The 18,375-nt window shown below is 39.4% G+C and overlaps 1 protein-coding gene across 1 annotated transcript; it reads right to left on the bottom strand.

Annotated features, from left to right (window-relative positions):
- Window positions 1-8,176: 8,176 nt before the first annotated feature.
- Window positions 8,177-17,270, bottom strand: MSMO1 (methylsterol monooxygenase 1). The gene is made up of 7 exons (XM_065061398.1): window positions 17,091-17,270; window positions 16,760-16,818; window positions 14,929-15,238; window positions 13,860-14,008; window positions 12,799-12,925; window positions 10,729-10,883; window positions 8,177-9,130 (listed from the first exon to the last, which is right to left on the bottom strand). Exons 3-7 carry the CDS (start codon window positions 15,181-15,183, stop codon window positions 8,923-8,925), a joined length of 894 nt encoding a protein of 297 aa, XP_064917470.1. The 5' UTR covers window positions 15,184-15,238; window positions 16,760-16,818; window positions 17,091-17,270; the 3' UTR covers window positions 8,177-8,922.
- Window positions 17,271-18,375: the final 1,105 nt, after the last annotated feature.

An 18,375-nucleotide genomic window follows, 5' to 3' on the forward strand; every position in this document is an offset into this window, starting at 1 on the left:
AGGGAGGATGGAGCGGGGGGCGGGCGGAGGGGAGGGACCGACCGCTCCGCCCGGCTACGCGGGCCTCGGTGCGGGGAGAGAGAGCGCCCCGCGGAGGGCCCCGCGGTAGCGAAGGCACCAAAGCTGTTGTCATCAACCAGGTGCAGAAAAGCACGAGTCCGGGGTCAGGATCTCCACCATCGTTTTTTTGTTTCTTTGTTTTTTTATTTAGTGAAACAGAATCATAGAATCAGTTGGAAGGGGCACACAAGGATCATGGAGTCCAGCTCCTCTCCCTGCACACGACAACCCCACAGTTCACACCATGTGTCTGAGGGCATTGTCCAGTCTATTCTCGAACACTGTCAGGCTTGGAGTTGTGGCTGCCTCCCTGGGGAACCTGCTCCAGCAAAATACTTTTATCCCACATGGCAGCAGCATTCATGAAGAGTTAACCCACTGGCAAAAACCTAAATAGACCAGGCAGACGGGTCCACAGCACCTTCAAATAGTACTACTGCAGAAGAACACAAATGTATTTGATCGACCTCTCAAGTAAAATTGTAAACAAAATGGCTCATTATCTTTAAGGTACCTGTGCTGCATTACAGAAGCTTGGAGAGCAAATTCTGTTATGTTCAATGGGAATGCTCTTGTGAGGAACCATTTGCAATATATTAATGAGTGTCTTCTAGACCACAGATACTACAGGACTTCTGAAGCCATCTGTTTTTCAACCTGTTGTTATAGGCATTGATGTTTAGACTACATCGAAGCAGTCTGTAAAGGACCACCGATAAATGCGAAAGGATAAATGCTAATGAACAACTTGCATATCAGTTTTATTATTATTTTTAAAGGACACAAAGCCTCACTGGAAAATTTTGAGGGGTTAAAAATTTCAAAATTTTGAAAATCACACATCCAATTCAGCCTTCTGTAAATAGAATCTTGCGCCCAATAATTTAATACATTTTACCCTGATCTTCTAATCTAAAAGGCCTGTATAACATCCCTTTCTATCACCAATTTATACTGCATCAATTTTCAGGAAGATTTGTTAATAATCCTTTGTGATCCTATGGATATTTTCCTAAATTATGTGTTGTCTAGTTCCAACAAAGAAGATAATGGAAATAAAGTCTTCTAGAAGAACCTCTTCATTAGTGCTTGGTGATTTACCAGCTCAGAAACATATCCGGCATCTGAAACTCAGACTTAAAAATGCAACTAATGCTTATATATCTATTTGTCTATTTCAGCTATACTTGTTATCTTTCAGTGTCTTTAATATTATTCCTGGACTGTTTGCTGCATTTCTTCATAGCAACCAGCAAAGATCACCTCACCCACTCCTTACCATCTTTCAAAGCCAACCAGGTTCCAAAGTTTCTCTGCCCAGCTTAATTCCAGGGTTACAAGAATGCAACTATGTGCAAAGGCACCCTCAGAGCACTTCTGAGAGCCTTCAGCTCTCCATTTCTACTGCTAGAGAACTTTGGAAAACACCTATCATTACAGGGCACTTTAGCTCTGGGATTATGACAGTGCAAATGCAAATTTGCTGTAAGCATTTTGCAAGACCTGGATGTAGAGAGACTGCCTTGTATGTTGTTTTCTATTACTAAGATCACTGCTCAGATTTAGGATCACAGATTTCTGATTTCTCCCTAACAGCATGGATTGTATTATGACTTCATACCATTTTAGAATTATACGTGCAACACTCTCAGAGCTCCAAAATGAACTACAAACAAAGGTAGCTGACCTAGCATTCATAAGACTCAGGTTCTTTATCAGTTTTGTTGGCTACATTCATCACAGGCTAAATATTTGTTGTTTTCTTCGTCACTTTCTCTTGCGCCTTATACACAAAGTAAACAAACCTGCTGATGCAGTGATTTGAGACTTATAGAATTTTCTTCTGGGAGAACTTTCTGATCAGTCAAAAAAAACCTTTGTGAAGTCTAGCAACTCTTCTTGGCTTCCCTTCACAGTATCACAGTATGTTTGGGATTAGAAGGGACCTCAAAAGATCATCTAGTCCAATCCCCCTGCCAGAGCAGGAACGCCTAGGTGAGGTCGCACAGGAACATGTCCAGGCGGGTTTTGAATGTCTCCAGGGAAGGAGACTCCACAACCTCCCTGGGCAGCCTGTTCCAGTGCTCTGTCACCCTCACTGAGAAGAAGTTTCTTCTCAAATTTAAGTGGAACCTCTTGTGTTCCAGCTTGATCCCATTACCCCCTGTCCTATCATTGTTTGCCACCGAGAAGAGCCTGGCTCCATCCTCACGGCACTCACCTTTTATATACTTATAGACATTAATAAGGTCCCCCCTTAGCCTCCTCTTCTCCAAACTAAAGAGACCCAGCTCCCTCAGCCTTTCTTCATAAGGGAGATGCTCCAATGCCTTAATCATCTTTGTTGCCCTACGCTGGACTCTCTCCAGCAGTTCCCTGTTCCTTCAATTTATTTGTCCAAAATACAGTGTCACTAAAAAATAAAAGTAGGCTAAGAAATCATCTGTTTCTTTTCATCTCTTCAAGGAGTGTATTATTATTCCACTACACAGAATGTCTCACAACTAGGTCTGAATGGATTTACATTAATTTCCATACTTACTAACTCCCCCCCAAAAAAAAAAAATTAAGAGAATGAGTACTTATAAACACATGAACATGCACAACTTGTGTAAAACAGCAATTTATATAGTCTCAAATATTTTGAGTCCACACACACTAATTTCTTTTTAATAAGGGATTAAGAAACAACAATTTGATTCTCAGAGAGCTTAGGAGCATTTGCAGAACTGAGCAGGAGAAATAAATGGATGACTTCCTTTCTATTCAATCCCTCCTCTTCTTTTCCATAGTTTGGAGAAAACAACTATTGTCACAGACAAAGGCCAAATTTTCTTATAATTTGGAAAAAAGGTTTGCACTTGCCATAGTTGCAGAGGAATACTCTAACCCCAAAGGCATTCTCAGGCTATACGCATAATCAGGCTCCTGGGTATGGCCTTGTAAGCTAATAATACTAATTAAAGCAGGGAGGAGAGCTCAAGTGCTCCATGTCCAGAAAATGTCCTGATCAGCACATTTCAAATCGGATTTACCTCTCTCTTCTGCCTGTATATTACCCTAAATAGTAGATTATATTTCACCAGACACAGCCTAAATAATTTGGTAATGGCAAAAGAAACTTCATTGACATTTACAAAAATTTATTTACAGACAAATACATTAATATTATATGTATGTTTCTATATGTATATATCACTCCATTCTTTAGACTGAAACAATTTGCTGAATGTGATTCAAATTTTCAAACACTTTTGACTTGCCTGAATCTGTCTTTTTCCGCAAATAATGATTTACCAGCAAGTATCTAAATAAATCTTAAGAAAACCCAAACACATAAAAACCTCGCACTCCCAGAGTTCTGCTTAGAAGACTTGAATAACTATGCAGTTCTTTAATTTGTGTGGCAAGACAAGCCAGCTGAGGCAGCCATTTTCTTTCATAACCCAAAATGAGAACCCTGAAGCTATGACCATTGAAACAATAGAAGTCCATTAGGAACAACAGAAACCCTAAAAACATTCTATGACAGAGATCAGATATTTACATTATTAATAAAAAAGTAACATTATGTTAATAAAAGTAACATAATGTTAATAATAACACCATAGAAATACTCAGTAAACTTCTCTGGTTTATATTTGGTAAGAAGTGAGAGGTTGCACTATCCTGCATGAGGAAGACAGTGTTTTCTAACAGAGAAATAACCAAGTAGGATGCTGAACATGATGCATAAGGGAGAGGTGTCTTCAGATGAGCAAGACCAAATCACTAGTTGGTCTTTAAGCCCCCCACTCAGGAGTGCTATCTTTGACCTGCTAATATTCTGTCTTATCACATTTTCAATCCTGAAAGCCTAATTAGGGTATTAATGCAGCACAACTATTCAGAAAAAAAAAAAAGCTATAGACCATATGTATCCTAAAAGATGAGGTAAAAGCTGGCGAGGGTTTCAGTCAAAAAAAATAATGATAGGAATAGAATAGCTCCAATCAATTTTAAAAAAAGAAGAGTTGATGTTGGTGTTAACAAATTATCAGTCAAGTAGGCAGAGATAACTTGTGAGATGTGAGAAGCTTTTATAAAACTTACCTGAATGCTGATTACATACACATAGCTAGCTGGCAGGTGTGGTCCCTTGAAGATTTATCTTCAAGACAGAAGCTTCTGTTACCAACATCCAAAATACCTTGCACAATGTGGTTCTATTTCTTGGATGCTTGCAAAACAAGCTTGAGATATGGAAAGCTGCATCTTTTCCAGTACCTTGAGAACAGGCTTAACATAAAGTAGGTAAAAGAAAATAGAAACAAATAATGATTTTTTTTTTTCTAAGAATCCAAATGCAGATGAGACAGTTACACAGGAGGATACAGAGAGGGAAAAGAAAAAAAAACAAACACCTTCCAGTTACATATTGCAAGGGTCAATCTTTTATTGTCTCCACCTGTCAGATGGCTCACCCATGTTACTGAAACTCAGCCCTATGGGGTATTTAAGAGCTCCCTCTGCTCTTGTTGTGGTGGTGAACATCCTATAGACGTAACAATTCTGTGTGGAGCCTCTTCATAGAGTGCAGCTTAGATTTCATACAAAACATACCTGGCCATTCGTACTTACACACTGCATAGCTACACAACTGGCAGTGGCTTATTTCCACCCCTTGTTACAAACTGCAGGAGCAATCACTGCTCCTGGGGCTATACGAGGTCCTGCATACTGAACTGCAAATTCTGTTTCTGAAAGCCAGTGAACACTCTCCTAGGGAAACGACCATGCAGGATTATTGGGAAAGTGCGCAAATCTGTCTTACAGGATTGGTTTTTTTTAAAAAATGGTGAGTCATTATCTAACAGGAGTGTTCTTCTCAACTTCCACAGGGACTGATATTTGAAGCCGGGGGCTAATTTATTCAGTGATGACATAAATGTGAATCAAAACTGATTACAATTTGCAGATGACTAAGAATGGTGAATAATAAGGATATAGCAGCTCTGGAATGTGATCTAGATTACTTGGTAAATCAAGCACATTCAAATATTTCAGAGCAGCAAATTATAATTTGTACTTAAGAGCAAGAAATATAAAACAGTCTGCCAAACAGTATTGCTAGAAGCAATAGAGAACACAATAGTTGGGTAACTTGACTATATTTTCCAGTGCAATGCTGCAGAACAACTATTTTTATCTTAGAATGTTTAGACAGAAGGACAATGGTGAAGAGGAAGGATGTGATTGTACTACCAAGGTGATATTAGAGAGAATGATCTGGACATGCACTTCAGACACCTACAGCTGAAACAAGACATGGAAAATCCAGAGACAAGACACAGAAGTGATTAGAAAAATAAAGGAAATGCCTTAGTGCAGAGGACATGATATAATCCAGTTAGCTGGTGAAAAATACAACTGAAAAGCAATTTGACTGCGGTGTTCATTACCTTCACAAACAGAAAATTATAGCAAGAACCAATAGCAAAAAGCTGCCTCCTCCCTGGACCTGCCAGTTACACGTTCCAATGACTGAGATTTACCAAAGGCTGCAGCTGAGAGAGGCAGCGGTGATGGGATGGAGATTTGGAGGCAATGAACCAGACACTGTAGTTAGCAACAACTTATCTGTAGCCATAATGTAGGTTTCAATAATAAAATTTTTCAATAAAAATAAATGTGAAAAATCTAGAAACATAGCACACATTTCTTTAAAATGATCTTAAAACACTCAGCAGTCATTTACTATTAACTCAGTGAGGAAAATACATTAACAGTCTACAAATATAGCATCAATCATTATTTTTTGGCAAGTTGTGCTGTAGTGCAATATAAACCTCCTCATTTAATATTTCACATTAGCAGCCAAAAGCAGTTGATTATTTTGCAATCCTAATCTCAACAATTTATTATAAATTTCAAGTTTCTACAGGATTTTTTTGACACACAACCCAAGAAACTAATTCATTGTTTTCACAGGACTTCATGATTTGTCTTCTCCAAAGGAACAGTACAAACTGTTATTTCCCACAGATGAGCCCTACTTAAACTAAACTGGACTTTCAGGAGAAGATTCACTTGTGGAAAATGTTGCTCCCCCACTTATTCTCCTATCCTACCATTTTAAATTTTGTCACCTTGCTAAAGAGGATAAAGGATGACAGATTGTGTAAGGTTGTGTTGTGCCTTGTGAACAGCCAAAAACTGTCACACATATGTCATTCTTGTTTTTTCATATTGCACAAAACCCTCTTAGTTTTCAATACTATGCATATTCTATAGTCTCTCTTACTAAATATCTAAAATAAATAAATAAATAGAATCAAGGAAGTCTTATTTAATAAAGGCCTAAAATCTCAAAAATGTAATTGCCTAATATAGTTCTTTATATGCACAAAAGATACATAGTGCTGAGGTAGGGCACTTAGTAGACAGTATCATTTTCAGTAATAAATACAAGGTTCTGCATTTGAAAAGGTGGTGGGGTGGTGGTAAAATGCAGGTCTACCAAAGTCCTGCAACAAAACAAGCCTGTGGTTCCTATGTTGAGAGAGGTCCAGTGGGCACATTTTTCCAGAAAAACAAAATTTATAAAGCACAGCTTGCATAATTCTCTAGGGATTTGTTAAAGAAAGGATGAAAAGCAATGATGTGATCACATTGCACACTAAGTATATACATAAAATGACCCCAAAAACTCAAATAGCATCAGGCGTCGGAAAAGTACGGATTCAAGTCATGAAGAAAACAAACAAAAAACTAACAAACCATGACACAAACAACAACATGCATGCTACCTAAAAAGAGGACACAAGTAACGTGTTAAATGTACATTCCTTATTTTCAAAACCTCTTGAAGAATGGAATATACATTGTAAGTTCTAAAGTCACACTAACAAACCTGCAGTGTTTTGACCGAGCTCTCAAACAGCTGGAGACACCAACCTTTTACAAATGCCTTTACTGGCATATTTAAGCAAATGGCTCACAGTTGTACAGAATTTTGCAACGGTCCATGCCCGGGCACAAGTCAGTGGGCTGAGAACCAGTGAATGGAATCATATACACAGGGAAAATCCAAAGCACTGAAAGCTCCTTGTGTTTATAGGCCAGGGGTTCAGTAAAATAAAGCTAAGTATAGCTGCAGCTGGAGGAAGAGAGTGGGAGTTGACATGGCAAAGAGGATAATGGCCATCTTTGAAATCTGATTAAAGAGGTCACTCCACCATGGAGAGTTCAGGCTGGCAGTGCATATGAATTCAGGAAGTCTTGACACCAGCCCCTGATAAAAAATGAACAATATGGGGATTTCAGCTTCCATTCACCCATCACATCACAGTCAAATACTTTACTTTTAGAGAGTAGGGGAGGAACACCAAATTTCAATGGGGATACAGATACAGAAGTAAAAGCTTCTACAAAACACGTGCAGAAGAGGCATCTGAACCACTCCCACATCTCAAATAATATTTGAATCACTCTGAATGTCATTAACACCTTGGATTTTTGTTAGAGGCCTGATCTCATCTGCACTTTTTTAGGAGTACCTGTTGTAAGGATTACACCATGCAATGTTGAATATGAAGCAGCATGAAAATTTAGGTGGTCTTGAGTAAGGAAAACACTGTAAGCATCTCCAGAGGACCTACAGGGTAGATGAAGTCTTAAGAGCAGCTGACATTAAAATACAAAGTGAAAGGTCTTCATAAGGGTGTAAGCCCTTCTTAAATACTTCCACTGTTATTTCCTGTGCAACAGACAAATATTAGATTCAACAATATTAGATGACTGCTTCTATTACTAGTACAAATCAGGTTGTAGATTTTGAGATTCTAGTTTGTGAAAGCTGTAGTTTGAGAATGTACTCGGCCCAAAAGTTGTTGCTATACAATGTAGCTATGTATCCAAGTCCTTCAAAACACAAACCAGCAGAATTTACAAATGTTCTCTATTTCCATTTCTTACTGCTGGCTTTGTAAGTAGTTTAATAGATGAAACTGTTGGAGACCATACTGACAGAAATAACGCTTCTTCATTAAAGAGATGAACAGAGTAAGATGCTTTATCCTACATGTTTTTTATCACAGCCTTGTATTAAAAACATATGAAAGGTATAACAGATGCATCAAATCAAACCACATTTATTTCATCAAGTCACAAGTGCAAATAGAGCAACAAGTCAGTTCAGCAAATTACAACACACAGAGGAAAATGTAATGTAAATGCTAAGAACACTGACAGACCAACTTCAAAAAGAGCAGCAAGTTTCTTCAAATAAAAATTTCTATTCTTTTTACCTGTAATCTAAAATAACATAATAAATCTAGATCAGGAATGTCTCTAACTCATGTTTAGCCAGATATTCTGTTATTAACAGTTTGCATTATCCAGTGTGCAAATGGCCTGTCCAAGCTTCCTATTAACAGATGTTTTGGTTTTAAGCAACTTTTATCCAATATTTAAATAAAACAGTGCTGATACCTCTTACCATGTTATTTCATATTACAAATTTAAGAATATATATTTTAAAAAAACTAAGTCCAGTTTCATTGTACGTATATAATTCCACCTGGATCTAAAGGGGGCAACATTAAAATTGCAATATTTTTTCTCAAAAAAAAACTTGATAGACAGAACTCAGTCTCTGGTTTTTGCATCATCTTTGAATCTGTAGTTAAAATATATGCAGTACTTATGTATAAAATAGAAAGTATTCCCATTAGGAAGATACTGCAGTGTAATTAGCCGTTTTTCCCTACCACTTAGTAGCCAAGGAACAAGATTTATGCTTAACATCCAATCACTATTTTGCTTTACAGAAAAGCAAAAATTGACTAACAGTATTAGCATCAGAGTTTTTATACTGGAAAATTAGTTAGCCTTCTTCTTTGTCATGAGTTTTTGCTTCTTCTCTTTTTCTTGATAGGCAATGAATTGAGAGTCTGTACCAAAGAGTCTGTCCCACCATGTGAAGGTTGAAGCATAATTACCAATAAAGTTCATGTGATGGAAATCATGAAAACGAGCTCCAGCATAAAAAGGCACCAAATGAAGTGGGTTCAGCGGAACATCATAACCACTACAGGGGAGGAGAAAAAAAGAAAAACAATTACAGTAAGGATTTTTCCCGGGTATAAACCACAACAAATAGACACTAACTTCTTGTTTTTACAAAATAAAAAGGGGTTTTTTTTGGTATTATAAGGCCCTGAGGTAATCACTGTAACACTGGCTTAATAAGAAAACAAGACACCTCCTCTCCTAGCCAAATGCTTCTGTAAAGTGTCCCACAACGGCTTTGGCACTTGGTGACCTCAGCTCAGTTTGTTAGGCAACCCCAAAAAATTTAAGCAAGTGACCTAAAAAAACAAACAACCACCACCGCCCCCCAAAAATCCCAAACAAAACCACAAAACCAAAACAAACTAACAAAAACCCAACCAAACAACAACAAAAATACACACACAAAATAACCCACAACAACAACAAAAAACCCACAGTGGCCAACTTCCTGCTGGCTTAAGAGCTTTGACTGACTCAAGAGTGACTTTAGGAAGGAACAAGAAATAATGCTGTCTTTTAGGGTCAAGCTATGAATGTCAGCTCAGCTTCTCAAATCAGCTACAACTGTAGTATTTCTACTGTTATTTCCAGCTTACTACAAGTTCTTCAAATGTTTCAAATCCAAAAGTTACAATTGAAGTAATATTAAAACCAGAACAGTTTGCTTTAGACAGATTTGCTCAGTAATACTGGAAAGCATCTTACCACCACCTAGTGGCAAGAGTGAAAGGTAATTTGTTAAAAAGACTTCGTGTGGACAACAAACAAAAAGGATAATCAAAGAAGATTCGTATTTTGCATAATTTACTTTATGATATGTCACAACATACACTTGTCAGTCTACAACCAATATATAACTAAACCAGCAATGATGTGTGTGATGACTTGGTTAGTAGCTCCTGTTCCACTAAAACACTTGACACTCAGCTTGCATTAATACACTACATGCTTCATAATATATTTACAGATACAAGGTCAAGTGTAATACTGGCATTTAAAAACTAACTCTGACTTTCCCCTTCCACTTGAACACAGGAAAGAAAAGCTCATTCACGTGCAGCTTACTGGGATTTGCACTAGCATTTCAGAGCCAAATTTGAAAGAAGTCAGTTATAGTACAGAGAAAAGAAGTCTTATCCTTTGTATAATATCTACCATAAATAAATAAAAACTATTTATTTATTTATTTAAAAGACAGTCAGTGGCTGCATAGCTTAAAGTTTCTCTTGTCCAGGAAAACTGGCTGACAAAGCATTAAACAAAAAGAACTCTTGGCTGGAATGTCATATTTTGTAATTGATTTGTGGTGTTCTAATATGCATAAGGTCACTTGTACACCACATATCAAGAGCCAGACATCCTAATGAGGCACTCAGCTTCTGAAACCCTCCTTGAGATGCTCTAGCTATCGTCTACACCCTTTTAATCAGCAACATCTGCTAGTAACACTACCTCAAAACAGAAGACAACGTAACTGTTCAGATTGTGTCATTCTTTGTAAGATGCATAAAAGCATTTCAGTGCAAAATGAACAGTGAAACTCAGTGAAAACAGGTAAGTTTAAGACAGACTTAGAGAGAAGAGAAAATTATTAAAAAGCACTAAGGATTTCACCTGTGTACATCGATGGTTTCCATCAAGCGACCTATCACCCATACCCACAGAAGAATCACATGGTTACAGAAAACAACAATTCCAATAAAAAAGCCAGCTCCAAGGATAAGCGTTTCCAGAGGATGTGCATATTCTGCTTGCATTCCGAATGGAGACTAGAAAAAGATAACAGGCAGGAAAACAGTCACCATTTTTGATTTTCTATATTCCCGAGGCAGAATCACCACTTTGTGGTTCTCCCCCTTTCCCACTACCCAGCAAGACTACAACAGGACAAACGGAAGGATGTTGTGGGTAAAGGAAATGGTCTGACTGAGCACAGGCCTTAACATGGGTGTTCAGCTCCTCATGGGGAAGACAGAAAACACTATTCCAGGGTCATAAGGATCATAATTCCATTAGTGATTCCAAACACTTCACTACTAATTGAAAAGTTGAAAACTTTTATTTCAGCTTACCATTACTCATTATTTCAGGAATATTTAAAAAGTTTGGGAAGCTCCTATCAGCTTTGCTATACATCCAGTCTTGGAAGCAGAAGAAAGAAGGAAGCCAAAATATTCTCAGAGTCAGGATTCACTTAGAAATTTATTTTAAAAATAATTTAAAAGCTCTCCTCATCTTTGACAGTTTTAATATAAATTGTTCAAATATTATGAGATTGAAATAAAACATCATCTTTTCTTTATATAAGTGTGTGTATATATATTTTAATGCAAAGACACAACCCCCCAGTCATTCCTACATTTGGTTTACAAAAAAATAAATTCCATGGAGAGTTTTCAGAAGCAGACCACTATAGAAAGCTAATAATAATAATAAAAATTAACCTAATGCTCAAGGTTATAAGTTTGGCTATCAGGAGAAAAAAAAAAGTCCACTTTGACAAAAAGGCGATTTTAAAATCATCACCTTTTTTTTGTCACAGAAAGTTTTTAGTGAAACAGCCGTTAGCCTACAGAGCACTTCTGTGTGAACTAACCACTCAAGAATAATGGCCAGAAGCTGCTCCTGCTAAAGGCCTGAGGGGCTGCCAAGAGCAAGAGGAAAACAGCAGCTGCTGCTGATGTACGTACATATGAATACATCAATCAATACCAAGATTCTCTATTATGGCAGCCTGTATAAACCACCCCTGGCCCAGTAGCTTGCTGTTCCCCTCAAGCACCCTATGGGTTATACACTGAAACACAGCAGCAGACAAAAACCCAGTACCGCTGACCTCTGTGATCCAGACACATCCAGCTAAACACAGCTATGCCAGATATATGGTGTAAGCAGTGCTGAGCCCTACCTGGCGCAGAGCAGTGCCACCTCCAGTCACGCACGGCTCATTGCCTCCTGCTCAATGTCAGCTCCAACACCACTAAATGCAGAACCACCCAAAATATCTCTGTATTGCACTACACTCTTGTAATAATAATATAACAATAATTTAAAAATATTATAATAATAATATAATCAAGCATCTCTTGATTATATTATTATTATTATTATTATTATTATTATTATTATTATTCTATTATCACTTACAATAATAATCAAGTATCACACAACTGGATACACTACTTTCGGAGGCCTACATCCAAAGCTATAAACCTTCCTTGAATCATACATCCCACACATACGATGCCTACACCCAGGCTGTGCAGGAGCCTCCTGTCTGGATCGTGGTCTGCGACTGGTATGCTCTGGATAACACCCCACGTGGCAGACAACTCATGAACAATCAAAACCAGAAACCCACAATTTCCACCGCCTCTAGCAATCAAGCACGTAACACACTTTTAAAACCTTGCTTACACTTAGCTCAACAGATATGATAAACATTCAGAGTTGAGTGCCATCTTTCATTCCCATTAAACAAAATAAAATTACAAGAGGTGTTTTCAGAAACAAAATGGATAACTGTTCCTGACAAAAAGCTCAAGAAAAGATATCTGTTCCACTGTCGGAGGGATGCAAAATTCTTGAGTCTTTCAAATAAGACCTATAAATAAGTTGTATGAAACTACACCTACTAAAAACTACAAAAAAAAAAAAAAATAAAAAAAATCAAGGAATACGTACAATAAACTCATGGTGAACCTTATGGATATACTTGTATATTCTCTTGTGATGCAGCAATCTATGTAGGAAATAGTGCCAGGCATCCTCAATCACTGCACATCCAAAGCACTGGGCAACCAGAACATACCTTTAAAAAGAAGAAGAGCTATTAGTTATAGAATATGTTAGCAGACACATAATCTTGAAAGATAAAATGGTTATACATTAGTATGGGGGGGAAATGTTTATATATATTATTGATTGAATAACCGTGCATTGAAATGACCCTTTTAACATACTGAAAATATTAACTGCCAAGCACATTAGTCCTTGTATCCATCAGTTCATCTGTCAACATACTGAAGTGAATTAGCACACAGTATAACAAACAGTCATTTCAATATTACACTCTATAAAGAACATCTGTAGACAGTACAAGATGTAGATATAAAAATATGGAAGTGCATCAGCTATCTAAACCAGACAGAAAATAAATCTCTAAGAAACACGAACTGCTGTTGTAAAGAACAACTACTGCAGAAGAAAAAAAAAACCCAAACAAAAAACCCCCCCAAAAAAATCAACAACAACAAAAACGAAAAAAAAAAAACCCACAAGACAAAAAAGCATTTATAACTTATTCAGTTTTGTTTAAAATTCTATCAGTTCAGTGCAAAAAAGGTGAATGTGAAGCAGGTGGTACATTCTCTCCTTTGAGGAACACACTGTTGCTATGATATAACACAAGATGGAGGAAAGAGACTTAGGACAAATCAAAAAATGTTAGATAAAAAACCTCCAGAAAGTTCAATATTTAACCCATGCCACCATGAATCTTGCTTCACTTACACAAACTCCCTCCTAATCTTCTCCTATTCCAAGTATCAAAACAATTTGGGCCAATTAAAAAAAATAAAATAAAGCTCTAACTCCAATACCAGTTAAGCATCAACAGAAGCAAGATTAACACCATTTATATTGCCTACAATTATTGTGTATTAGAGCTGATGACACTATTTGTAAAATATTCTACCACTGACTATATGTAACTCAGCATCAATATAAGAGAAAAATCTACCTACCATCTAGGCATCTCTTCCCACCCATATGGAATGTTAAAATACTCTGTGAAGTAATAGGTGCCACAAATCAGAGGAAGCTGAATAAAGAAGTGATTGAAGAGGAGTGTTTTGAAACACTTCCACTGTTTTTCCCAGGTTTCTGGTTTATCCTAAGAAGAAGCAAAAAGCATCAGTTGTGTTACAAACTTCAATTGCACATAAATGAAGTACTGTAGAAATTACTTTGGAGGTAGTTTTATTTCCCTTTGGAAGACACACAGCAGGCCCCCCTACCATAAAAACTAACTCAGACAATGGAAATTACATGGGATTAGATTCAGTTTCATCAAAACCTCTTGTTTTTCTAAGCTAAGTTTCTGTAAAATTTAAAGGAAGTCTCTCTTGAAAGAGGTTGTCTTTGCCAGTCACCCCCAACTATTCTTATTTCAGTGTTTGCAATTAGCAGGAATATTTCCTATTCAACAGTTTAAGACAAATCTAAGTTTGTATATCCATACCTAAAATAACATAATGCATTTCCATAGCTAAAATAATACAAAGAGAAGCCAAAGATACAAGCTTGTGAAGAAATACTTGTCTTGAAAACATGCAGTTTTTGCAGGGAGACATTTTACCATTGACTGTAATAATTTCAGAGGCTGGTATTATTGATTATTAATTCATATTATGAGGAACTGGTGGAAGACAATAATCTTTAGATACTGGATGTGGCTTTGCTACCAATTAGGAGTGTTCCATCCACACTAGGATTTCTCCTTTATTAAAATACTTGAAAATCCCTTCAAGAGGGTGTACATTTAGATAATTTGAGACACCTGCTATTAAATAAGCACATCATTTAATTCTTTCATAATACTAAGACACACCTCTACCACCAGATGATGTGATTCTACTATACCTTCCCCTGCTGACATATAAGCTTACATGGAGAAAATTTAACTTTGCTAACACAGTGACTGACACACCTTCTCTCTTTATACTACCATGGCTAAAAAGATACGCTCCCTCAGAAATACTTCACACTTTCAAAGACATATCAGAAAGTGCATAGTTCACAACTTCATCTTACCTGCTGAATTTTATACTTTTGCATGTATGGTATAAACTGAAAGACAAATCCAGGTACACAGAGCAAGAAGTATGAAAGTTCATGAACTATAAGTGATCCCCAAGTTGCAATCTGGAACTTTGTGTAGTTATCCAGCATGTAATTCCAGGCATTTTTAAATGGTTGTTGCAAGGGATTGTCAGGCAAAAAAGAGTCTATATATTCCACTGCCAGATAGGCAGAGTTCAAAATATTAACACTGTCATTCGTTGCCATTGCTCATACATAAAGCATCACAATTACAGTTCTTCTACAGTTGTCTATAAGTAACCTGAAAATTTTGAGAAAAACAAAACAGCAATTAATCCTCAAACAAAAAAAATTACTTTAAAACTAGGTAGCAACTAAGATACGTAAAAAACAGGGAAGGCAATGAGCTCTCAAGTTTTGAGATTAGTTTAAGGGAGCAGAAGGATAAAGAAATATTAATCATTACCCAACTATTATTTCAAATCTTTTGCAGGATAATTGTATTCTGTACTAAAAGAGTACAGAAGGGTTCAAACCAGATTTAGAAATTAAATTAACTGTGATCTCCCAGTTAACCAGCCTCATTCTTCTCATAGCTATGAGCCAGAATGCATGCAAATTACATCAACACAGCAGGCTACCTTTAGACTGCAGCTGGCTTGAGGCACTCCACCTTTTCATAAGTAAGGGAGTTTTCATCATAGATCCCCAAAGCATACAGGCAGCATTCTTGCAGGCGCCCAGAACTTCTGCGATTTCCACAGAGTAGGCTCCTTGTTGGTTCAGGCCGGGACCTTTAAAGTTCATTTAGTCCACCCCTCTGCCCTGGTCACTAGACCAGGTTGCTCAATATCCAACCTGGCCTTGAACTCTTCCAGATGTGGGGTATCCACAGCTTCTCTGCGCAGCCTGTTCCAGTGTCTCACTGCCCTCACTGGAGAAAGTGCTGTCCTTATCTCTAATCTAAACCTACCGCTTTTCAGTTTAAAACCATCACCCCTTGTCTTGTTGCTACAGGCCTTGGCAAAAAGTCTTTCTCCATCTTTCTTATAAGCCCCCTTTCATACACTGAAAGGCCGCAGTCAGGGGTCCACATCTTCTCCAGGCTAAACAACCTCAACTCTCACAGGCTCTCCCCATATGCAATGTGCCCTCTGATCATTTTTGTGACCCTCCTCTGGACCCCCCTCCAACAGGTCCATCTTCTGCTCTAAAACATCCACACAGTTCGCAGGCCAGAAGACGCTAGTTAGTCCCTAGTCAATACACACAGACTAGGTCTAACATAAACAACTACCTGAAAGGAGATTGTAGCATGGAAGCTGTTGGTCTCTTCTCCCAAGTAGCAAGCGATAGGACAAGAGGAAATGGTCTCAAGTTGAGCCAGGAGAGGTTTAAATTGGAAAACAGGAAAAAAATCTTCAAATAAAGGGTTGTCAGGCACTGGAACAGGCTGCTCAGGGAAGTGGTGGAGTCACCATCACTGGAGGTGATTAAAAGGCTTTTAGATTAAGACCCTAGGGACATGGTTTAATGCTAGAGTTAGGTTAGGCTATGGTTGGACTGGATGATTCTGAAGGTCTCTTTCAACTGAAACGATTCTATGATTCTATAAACGATGCATCAAGCTCAATATCCATCAACATTAACTACCATTTTTCTTTCTTAGCAATAGCATCAGGATGCTATTATTACTTATTACCAGCAAACACATCACAGCAGATACCAGATACCATTTTAATAACGATAAATACATCAGAGCAGATACCAAGGCAGCTTACAACCCGAGCTCCTGAACCGATGGCCACGCAAGGCTACTCACCCTCCCGGACAGGCAGCCGGCAAGCCGCGGGGATCGGGCTCGTCCGTCCCTTCCGGACCCTGTGAGGAAACAGAGACACCGTGGCACAGGCCGCCAGTGGGCAGACGCCACTAACGCACCAGACAGTGACGAGAGGAATGCCCATCCCGGGGGAGCCGCCCGGCCGCGCACAGTCGGCCCTCGGCGCGGCGAGACGCGGTGTGGCGCAGGGCCGAGCCGCGCCGCCGGTCGGGCGCCCGCACCCCGGCGACGGCACCGGCACCCCCGCGTCAGGCCGCAACCGACAGACACACCGCCCTCCCCCTGCCCGGTGGCCCCGGGCGCCCCTCACCTAGATGACAGCGGCGGCCCCTCGCGGAAAGTGCACCGGCAGCACCCGCAGCAACAGCGCCCGTCGCAGCAATAACAACTGCCGGGACCGCCGGCCCTTCAAGTGCGCCCTCCCATTGGCCGCGCAGCAACCCCCGGCGCGGCGCTCATTGGCTGGCGGCAGCGGCCGAGAGTCAGGAGTGCGGGGGGCAGGGACGGAGCTGCGGCTCCAGCGCACCGATTGGCTGAAGGGGTGGAGTGAGGATAGTGAGACCTCAGCGTGCGGCCAATGAAGCGGGAGGGAGGCAGGGTGACGTCAAAGACGTGATGAAGAGACCGGGACCTCAGGTGGGCAGAGGCGGGCGGGGTGAGGCGGCGGCGGCGGGGGGCGCGGCTCTTCGGCTGCGGCATGTGTGCGGAGCCGCTCCCCAGGGCCCCCGCCGCGGTACCTGCCGCCTATCTCCACACGGCCGGACCCGGGCGTGAGCGGCTGCAGAAGCTGCCGAGCGTCCAGTCTAGAGAGGAGCCCCCAGTGCCGCTACCTCCAGCCGCGCCGCTCCCGACGCTTCGTTTACAGCGGCGGCTGCTCTTTCACCTGAGCAGCGCTGCACGGCGGGGCAGCGCTCTGACTCACCATCCTCCCCTTTTCTTAGGGAGGAGCGGCCTGTGCCCGCATCCTCGGCCATGCAGCTCACACGGGCTTCCTGCCTTAAATTAAAAAAAGAAAAAAAAAAAAAAAGATTGACATACAAGGGAATATACATCGAAATACCATGGACCAGAACCCCATTCACTGAGTTTGGTATCACGCAGGTAAAATTCTACAAATAATACAAATGCACAATTCAAATAAAATGATTCTAGTGAAACCCACTATTGCAAACACACGATGCATCGTACAATATCAACAGTAAAAGTACAATCATCCATTTAATTTCAGCACCTGGCAAAAAATCTTTGCTATTCTTAACCATCATACTAATTCCACAGCTCAAATAGTTTCACTGGAACTTAAAAGTGGCCACTACCTTAACTGAAAACCGAAGCTTTCAGAAACACACCTGGAGCAAACCAGTGATATTTACATGACCAGTTCCTAAACCTCAACAATTTTTTTCCATTTCCTTGCATTCAGATTTAGAGAACAGCAACCCCTGTCTCCTCCAGCCCCCCAGTTTTTAACAATTAAAAATAAAAATAATAAAAAACAAAACAAACAAACAAAAAACCCACAAAACCAACTTCAACAATGTCAAGAAGATTATTTGGTTTGAGACTTGTATTGAGAAACACAAGTTTTAAGCAAC

The sequence above is a fragment of the Columba livia genome, chromosome 4 (genome assembly GCF_036013475.1).
Source record: "Columba livia isolate bColLiv1 breed racing homer chromosome 4, bColLiv1.pat.W.v2, whole genome shotgun sequence".
Classification (NCBI taxonomy): domain Eukaryota; kingdom Metazoa; phylum Chordata; class Aves; order Columbiformes; family Columbidae; genus Columba; species Columba livia.